General features: G+C 35.4%; 2 protein-coding genes across 2 annotated transcripts; both read left to right on the forward strand.

Annotated features, from left to right (window-relative positions):
• Positions 1-6,376: 6,376 nt before the first annotated feature.
• LOC110454617 (proline-rich protein 4-like) lies at positions 6,377-6,838 on the forward strand. The gene has a single exon (XM_021504229.1). The coding sequence runs from the start codon at positions 6,377-6,379 to the stop codon at positions 6,836-6,838; it is 462 nt and encodes a 153-aa protein (XP_021359904.1).
• Positions 6,839-6,884: 46 nt separating this feature from the next.
• Positions 6,885-7,374, forward strand: LOC110454618 (disintegrin and metalloproteinase domain-containing protein 29-like; the record flags this gene model as incomplete). The annotated part of the gene is made up of 1 exon (XM_021504230.1): positions 6,885-7,374. A coding segment is annotated over exon 1 (490 nt), but the record flags the coding sequence as incomplete, so codon positions are not given.
• Between the last annotated feature and the right edge of the window lie 2,243 nt (positions 7,375-9,617).

Genomic DNA, 9,617 nt, shown 5'->3' on the forward strand with positions numbered 1-9,617 from the left:
ACACATGCTGTAGTATACGACCCCAACAAACATAACAAAGGATATAAAGACTTACATACAAACAACTAGCAAGATTATTAAAAGGAAGATTTAAGAAACATAAATTGACTACAGATCCTTTCAGACGACACAAAAGGACCGTCTATGAATTGTTTTCATTGTCACCTGGAACAGGTGTACCTCATTACAAAGGGTCCACGACCTTTTAACCTGCACACAATATCTGGTATTTTAATTGACCTATAATCAAAGGAATTTCCATGTCCACGACCCTTTACACTACACACAATATCTGGTATTTTAACTGACCTATAATCAAAGGAATTTCCTTGTCCACGACCCTTTATCCTATACACAATATCTGGTATTTTAATTGGCCTATAATCAAAGGAATTTCCATGCCCACGACCCTTTAACCTTCACACAATATCTAGTATTTTAATTGACCTATAATCAAAGGAATTTCTATGTCCACGACCCTTTAACCTACACACAATATCTGGTATTTTTATTGACCTATAATCAAAGGAATTTCCATGTCCACGACCCTTAACCTACACACAATATCTAGTATTTTAATTGACCTATAATCAAAGGAATTTCCATGTCCACGACCCTTTAAACTACACACAATATCTAGTATTTTATTGACCTATAATCAAAGGAATTTCCATGTGCATCCAATCAATATCTATTCAAACTATAACAAAAAAGAACTACCCCATACAATTTAAACAATGGCTCTTTGTTCTCAAACAATAGGAATGTCTATGACGTCATCGGGTATCCACCCAAGAGGGAGGATATCCTTCGGAGGATATCTTTTCCCCATGTTAATCCAATGGGGAAAAGTGCGCCAAAACCACCACTTTCCCTACTACTAACTATTATGTGAATATTGCAAATTCTAAGATTTACGGGCGATGATATTTCAACAAAATCAAGGATTCTGTCGAGATCCTATAGTGATAGAATCATACACATGGCGCCTATCTAAATATAACCAACATCTGAAATGCCTTGTTATCGAGGATAAAAGGAAGTGTCGTAATTCTTTTGTACAATGATAAGATATTATCAATATCTCTCGTGATATTACAGTACCGAGCGAGAACTGATATTACATATCCTTAGATTGCTCTCACGCCTCTTTAGCTACTGAAGAATAAAATAGTGTATCACCTCAAATCGTACATGTTAAAACAGTTTGTTGAAATATTCACTTAACGCAACCGATAAAAAAGTGTAATTTTCAATTAAGTATATCTCTTTTCTGTTCCTAGATATAAATGTTTATATGTTTGTTGGACTTCAACAGAAACGACGGAAAATACAAAATAAAAATCGAAATATCTAAGATGTGATTTAAATTCAGCATTGGAAGTGCTATTCATTGTAAAGAAATCAAAAGTTTCAGTTATTTATGACTAAATTTCTCAAAATTCTCTATTATATCAGTATGACAGTACACGGCATAGAGACAGAGTATTGAAATTTAACAGAAATGATTACGTTTGTCTCCGTATTAACTTGAGTTTGGTTGTTTCTATTTCAGTCGTACATTGTGTAATGATGTCGGCGGTTGACCGAAGTGTCCGTGTCCTGCTCCTATTGTACATGTTATTCCAAGTAATCGGCGTGTCATTTCCCGTGTTTATAAAATCGATAAATCGCCCTCTTTGTAATGGTGATTGACACCTAACCGGCTTACATCGCGACCCAGCAGGATTTAGCATGACGTCACGAGCTAAGCACCATCAACGTACTCTGTTTTAAAACGAAATTAGCTTCCGAGACATCACTTGTTTCTGTGACGGATATCACCTTCCATTTTGTACAGTTATAATTTAACTGTCGGTCATATGTGAACCTGAATACTTTCATGTAAAAAACACCACGATATAAATATTTCTCGTTCATTAAGCAATGTATATTGTATGGACATATTTCAGTATGTTAAGTTCTCGACGAAGATGTAGTTCTTGCTGCTGATGGGACTTACCATGGTGCGTGAGCTGTAGAGTATAACACGGATAAAACACAGGTTATGTACTCTTACAAAAATTGCATTAGTCCCACTTTAGTCATATTACAGAGGGTGCGCGTGATGCTCGAGGTGAAAATGTGTACATGGACTTCCAGACAAGCGCCTGAGTCTTGTCTCGGTAAGCGATCTGATTATGTCTGCTGTCTAGCATTAATGAATCCTCCCCGTCACTATATGTACTTTCTTGAAGAAGGTCTACACAAAGGAATAGTTGGATGTAGGACAGATTATCGTGATGAAGTGTTAGATTGACACTGATATCAAAATGAAGCGTTTGATTGATGCTGATGTTTAGTGTCGTTGACACAGATCGCGACAGCCTGATAAATCTAATTATAAGTCAACACTATTTTAAGAATGGCATTTTCTTAACCTTGAAATGACGAAATCCTGTCCTGCTTTATGGTTAACGTAATGTAACAAAAAGGGAAGAAAAGTAATTAAGAAATAATTTGAGTAGCAGCTAGCATTGAATGTAACAAATACATCGTATGAAATTAACAAAAGGATTAACTGTTAATTGCAACATTTACTTGAACGAACAACTTAGTCTCTCTTTGCATTTTCAAAACATAAACTATCTGACTTTTGGTCAGTGTAGCATGTCAAACGCCCCCCTTACTACTATCTACATACATTCATATAGACTAGTATTGTCAGGAAATAGTTGGTGTTAGGCTAGGAGATGCACTTTGGTCTTTGTACTCTAAATCACAGGAAAATGTGTTTTCAAGTAAAAAGGCACTGTGGGATAAGTATGAAACTTTCACAAATTCAATATCGTTATATAACTAAACTCTATGCCAAGTTACACGCTTATCCCCAAATGCCTTTTATGTACAATCAGCGGATAAACATTGGAAATAGGCAGAACATTTGATAAAACAATGAAATCGTTTAACTTTAACGATTAAAGCAGATACTTTCCTTGAGGTTAGGAGACTTCAAATTACCAACAAATCAAACTTCATATATTAAATCAATCATTTTATAGTAGTTGTGGTGGCAAATGCCATTTTTTGATTCGTAAGTTAACTTTGATAAGTAAAAAAACAAATCAGGACCTGGAACTCACTGCCGCCACAGGTGTTGAGCAAATAGTATATGATATATAATATACAATACTAACAATTGACATCTTATACTTATAGCATATAAAAGGTGTCATGCTCCTTTTAATTCACTTAGAATTGAGAGATATTTGAAAAAGCCAAGTTTGAGATGTGTCCAGAAGCCATAACTCAGTATAAAACAAAAGGAAAGTATGTAGTCAATATGCAGTTTATGTAAGTCTACTTAAATGAGTGAAGTTGTAAATTTCAAGTCAAAATATTAATTAGAAAGGAAATTATTGAGAAAACAAATTACTTTTCATTTGAAAATGACCGAAAATACCCCCTGACGTAATCCTTCGTTTCTATAAACAATCTTTAAGTGACGATTGCATTTCTGTCATTTGTCATTCCGTTACATATGCTCGTCTAATTTATACATGTTTTCAAAAACAGAAATGGTATTATTTTGGTTTTTAAGCTCATTTTGAAAACAGCAAACTACATTTGTGATTAACCATACTCCTTTTGGTACCCCCAGAAACCCACTTTCGGTCAAAGTTTTACCGTAGTTTTTCCGCATGTCATACAATAGGACATCTTTGAACAAAATAAGGAGGTGAAAACCCGAATATACCGGGGCCAAAAAAAGGGCCTTATAGACACCCTTCCTTTAGAAGAAAAATACCAAGGAACAATGTTGTTTTTTACAATGAGATCGATTACATGTATATTTGTCTTAAGTGTGAAACACTAATGGTTAATTTGAGTGATTGGGTTGCGCAGTGGCTAGCGCACTTACCTTTCACCAGGGCAGCTTGGGTTCGATTCCCCGATCGGACGTGAAAAGGTTAGGGGTCACCTGCCCGACCAGGAGGGTTAAGACCCCGCGCACTTATAGCCGAGTCAACAAGAGTGATACATATAATTTAAAATAACTTGTTTCGTAATTGTTGTAAAATGAATAAAGTTTGTTAATGGTTGATATGGCGGAATTTATTAAAGGAATGGGATATGATAGAATGCTATATATAGCTGTTTATGTATATACAACGTATATATATATATATTACTGTATGTATGCAACGACAGGATAATAATGAAGTATCAACAAAAGGGACGATTAACACGGAGACCATTGCAAAAATGACTAGAGAATAAGACCACGTAATCCAGAAAGGTAAGCGTTTTCTGCTTCATCTACGACAATCGGTGGTCAAATCAAAGTGATGTAATGTCTTAGGGTAATGACACAAAACTACAAGGCATACTACTGAACATAGTCAAAGGTGTGTTCTTCATATCACAAACAGAATTCGTCATTTCTCTATCAGATCGTGATGCTGACCCTAAGACTTGTCCATAGTTTCACCTTTATTGTAAGTGTGTCCGTCAGCAGTCGACATGTTTCTAGTTGACCTTAAAGCTTGTTCATATCCTTCATCATACTGTATCTTTGGAAACCATTTATTGTAAGTCTGTCCATCAGCAGTCGACATCTATCTAGTTGACCATCTAGAAAATCATGATGTTCGGGGCAGGCTCCTGAATACCGAATCATCTGTGACATGTAAACACTGTAGGTAGGTGAAGTAGGGATGTTACTCTCGGGAAAGGGAAAGTTCTCGATTGGAAAGTCGCAATCGTTCCACTTCCTATTTACAGTCTAGTAGTAAGCCGTCCCTGTTGGTAGTGCTGTATGTAAAGATGGAGGAAAATAATAAATCACGCGGAAAAATAACAAAGATTATGTAAAGGTAATACGAGTAAGAATACTGAACTAAATGGTCCGTATTTTGATTACAAATACAGTCATTTGAATTTCAGTAAAACAGTTGAGATTTGCTATATCTGTAGGTATCTAATATACCTTTCATAACAATATCCTTGGCTATAATATACAATCATAGTAGTTTGTGATGGTGAATGTGATGTGACATGAACCTGAAAAAGTGATATTCAATATTCTAAGTAAGTTCATATCACACTATTCTTACCATCACAAAACTACATATCTGTTTTATTTATTACATGTATATATGTCAATAATAAATTAAACAAATACTGTTTTAACTAGATAGCTTAGATGTGAGGTTTTCTTCCATGTATTATTTAGTTTCAAATTATACAACTTGGCTGAAAAGAATAACGCTTTACCATCGGATAATGACAAAAAGCGTCAATAGCCGCTTATTATAAAAAAAAAAGAGTGTTATATAACCCGGAATCGTCATTAATATAGCATAACTTCACTAAAACAATCTGGACCATTGACCGATTCATATGACTAAATGTCACATTTTATAAAATTACATCTCGAATGTCGAGTTTTCTAGCATTTTCTTACTGAAATGTCAGGGTTTTTTAACATTACATTTGTAAATCACTGAAATGTCGCATTCACAGAGTCATATCACTATGACGTCACGTTTTGCCACATGTTTTGGTGCATATCGGAGCAGGATGTTGTCTAGAGAGGACGCTGACCTAATTAAGACATGGTATTGTCCAGGAAATAAAACCCTACTTCTGTCTGTAGACGCTGGTCAGATACGTATACATACGTATTGTCAGTCATACAACAAGATTCCAATCAATCTCTATACGAGGTAATTGACATATATATGTATCATCAACGCCAATGACTTTTCCGATATAAACTGTGTTTGCGGATTATCATTGCTTTCAGTGTAACGAATCCACGACCGCCGACCTTAGTGGTTTAATAGAGGGGTATAATAGCACACGTATACAGTGTAGCAAACAGGAGAAGGGAGAGGATCTTATTATAATGACAATGGACTATTATAATAAGATAGCATTCAGCGAACGAGACAGGATCAGGTACTTGGGAACGATGGCGACGGGAAAACGTAGGAACAATTGTACAACAGCTACTGAACGGAAAACTAGAGATAGCTAGCTATATAGTGGCATAACATTTGGATCTAAAACATTTCATCTACGATATTGTCGTTTTATTTGTTTGTTTTATATGCTACCGCTCTAACAAAACAACCTGCCAATAATGACAGGTTGAGAGATGAGAGAACTTGCCTATCATGAAAGGTAAATATAACCCATCAATCAAGAGTGGTAAAAATAACCCAACAATCGTGATTGGTAAAGATAACCCACCAATCGTGATTGCTAAAGATAGCCCACCAATCATGATTGATAAATATAACTCAACAATCGTGATTGGTAAAAAAAACAAATCGTAATTGGTAAAGATAACCAATCAATCGTGATTGGTAAAGATAACCCACCAATCGTGATGGCTAAAGATAGCCCACAAATCGTGATGGCTAAAGATAAAACACCGATCATGATAAGTAAAGATAACACACCAATCATGATTGCTAAAGATAGCCCACCAATCATGATCGCTAAAGATCAAACACCAATCATGATCGCTAAAGATAATCCACCAATCATGATCGCTAAAGATGGCCCACCAATCGTTATTGCTAAAGATAACCCACCAATCGTGATTGCTAAAGATAATCCACCAATCATGATCGCTAAAGATAGCCCACCAATCGTTATTGCTAAAGATAACCCACCAATCGTGATTGCTAAAGATAACCCACCAATCGTGATTGGTAAAGATAACCCACCAATCGTGATTGCTAAAGATAACCCACCAATCGTGATTGCTAAAGATAATCCACCAATCATGATTGATAAATATAACTCAACAATCGTGCTTGGTAAAAAAACAAATCGTACTTGGTAAAGATAACCAATCAATCGTGATTGGTAAAGATAACCCACCAAACGTGATGGCTAAAGATAACCCACCAACCATGATTGGTAAAAATAAACCACCAAACGTCATTGCTAAAGATAGCCCACAAATCGTGATGGCTAAAGATAAAACACCGATCATGATAAGTAAAGATAACACACCAATCATGATTGCTAAAGATAGCCCACCAATCATGATCGCTAAAGATCAAACACCAATCATGACCGCTAAAGATAATCCACCAATCATGATCGCTAAAGATGGCCCACCAATCGTCATTGCTAAAGATAACCCACCAATCGTGATTGCTAAAGATAATCCACCAATCATGATCGCTAAAGATCAAACACAAATCATGATCGCTAAAGATAGCCCACCAATCGTTATTGCTAAAGATAACCCACCAATCGTGATTGCTAAAGATGACCCACCAATCGTGATTGATAAAGATAACCCACCAATCGTGATTGCTAAAGATAGCCCACCAATCGTGATTGCTAAAGACAACCTGTCAATTGTGACAGGTAAAGATACGTGTAATTACCAATCATGATAGGTATAGATACAATCATAAATCGTGAAAGATTATGACACGGTTAAGAATTCCCAAATATCTTTATAGGTTGAGACATCAGAGCAATAAGTAATAAGTTCAAACAACACGCCAATCATGATAGGTTAAGAAAAAATCAAAAGTCGTAATAGGTTGAGACACCTACCAGTAGTAATAATTTGCAACAACCATTTTTCAGGATACCGAGGTCCACCCGTGGTGGTTAAGGCAAAAAACTATCGTTTTAATCAAATTGTTCGATAAGTTTATTCTATGCACCCAAAAAGTCTTAATTTAGATTTAAAAAAATCGAATCGCTGTCGGCTGTTTATTGTAACTGAAATATGGCCATAAGCATCGCATCTTTCTCTTGCCGTTAGCAGGAAAACCGGCCATAACATACACCCTGGTATATATTGACTATGAGTTAAGTGGTATGTAGACCTATTATGAGTTTTCTAAATACTTCGATTCTAATTAAAAGTTGAAAGTTAAGTTATGTTCAGCCTTCAAAACCGTCATCGGAATAAAAACCCATTTTCAGAAAACCATGTCACACTTTTGCAAAACTGACAACACAAGCCACCACTAATGTATTACTAGATAATGTCTCATTCTAAATTAGCAAGAGATTTGCTATAATTGTCGAACCAGTAAATTCATATCCCCACTGCTCCATTGTTTAAAGCTTTGTTAGACAATCCATTGTTTGGCTACTAAAATCGACAATTCGTTCCTAACTCCTTTTTATACATTGCTATGTTTTAATTGTTTTCCTGAGGTATTTGTTTTGTTGTTGAGAAAAATATCCTAATATATAAATAGTAAACGAGTATATGTACCATCGGTAAAATCGTGTTTATTACTCCAACGATTCTTGATTCACCTACTTAGGTGTCTTTAGAAAAACACTGGTATTTATCCGGGGGACTATGGAACCATTCGTACATAATGTCGTTACCGAAGTATCTATCGTATATTTTACACCAATAACAAAACTAAATTTCATCATTTATATGCAGAAATAACACTATCTACGAGCTCAAATATAACATAAATGTAAGTATTTCCACCTTTGACAATCAGTTAATGATGCATAAAAAAACATGAATATTATTTTGTTAGTGTGGTTCAGTCTTTCTTGACCCATGTATAATAATATTTTGAGACAAGTAGCATAACGCTTCTGTTTTCACTTCCGGTCAGCTCCTTCCGGCATCGACTGCAACCAAACTAACATAAAACTAATGAGGCGTGCATTTGCCTCTCGTATATGTATATTTGGTGTTTGTTGTGCTCAATATATCACAGCTAAGCCCTCTCTACTCCAATAAACGCCAATCTCGTCATCTCGTCTTCGTGAAGGTTGAACTGTTCTCTCTCCAATGTAATGAACACTTGTAAAAGAGATGGAAATCCGCCATGCCTTTTTCGACCTCATTATTAAGAAATCAGTCTTATTAGAATGCCTCAAGTATCAGTCATGTTAGCTGTTAACATATCTTACGTTGTTATTGGTGACAAATCCAAGCGACGTCCACCTCAATCCTGTTACAATTTCCGTGTGTACACGCATGTATAATCATCATCTGAATTTGACCACACCCTTGAGTCTCTACCAGGGCTACGTTTTACTGTCTAATTTCAATATTTCATTAACTATTTGTTTAATCTTATTATATGCAGATTGATTAACTCTACGTTTATTCTTAGCTAAGCTCCAACATAATAGTTTTGCATTAAATGCTTATAAAAATTATTCTACAGTAAATAACAAATATGATATCGAGAGGAAATCACTAAGAAACACCAGTGTATGATATTAGAAAATTACCATTGCATGAACATTTCTTCCTTATCCTCCTGCAATGGGCGAGTAATATTACAGATTTTAAAATCTGTCCGCTCCGTTTTGATTACTATTATTATTCGTCGAAAAATAACACTATATGTTATTGTTTATGTGTTATACAAGTACAACATGTACCTTACATGGATAAAATGACACTACATACTCTCTATATGTTGTACAGATAAGTAACGTTGTATACTTCGATGGCCCGCCCCTTTTTGACAGACTTTACATGTCAAGTAAGTCTTTATAAATGTTGTACACACATGTTTTGGCAAACTGTATATGACAATATACCCTGTATTGATGTTGTACACACGTGTTTGAGGCGAGGAGCCAAGGCTAATAAAATGCATAGCAAA

The sequence above is a fragment of the Mizuhopecten yessoensis genome, unplaced genomic scaffold (genome assembly GCF_002113885.1).
Source record: "Mizuhopecten yessoensis strain PY_sf001 unplaced genomic scaffold, ASM211388v2 scaffold7953, whole genome shotgun sequence".
Taxonomy (NCBI): Eukaryota; Metazoa; Mollusca; class Bivalvia; order Pectinida; family Pectinidae; genus Mizuhopecten; species Mizuhopecten yessoensis.

What these genes read in the sequence shown, in the direction of transcription:
- LOC110454617 (XM_021504229.1), top strand. Translation starts at nt 6,377, where the DNA reads ATGGCTAAAGATAGCCCACAAATCGTGATGGCTAAAGATAAAACACCG.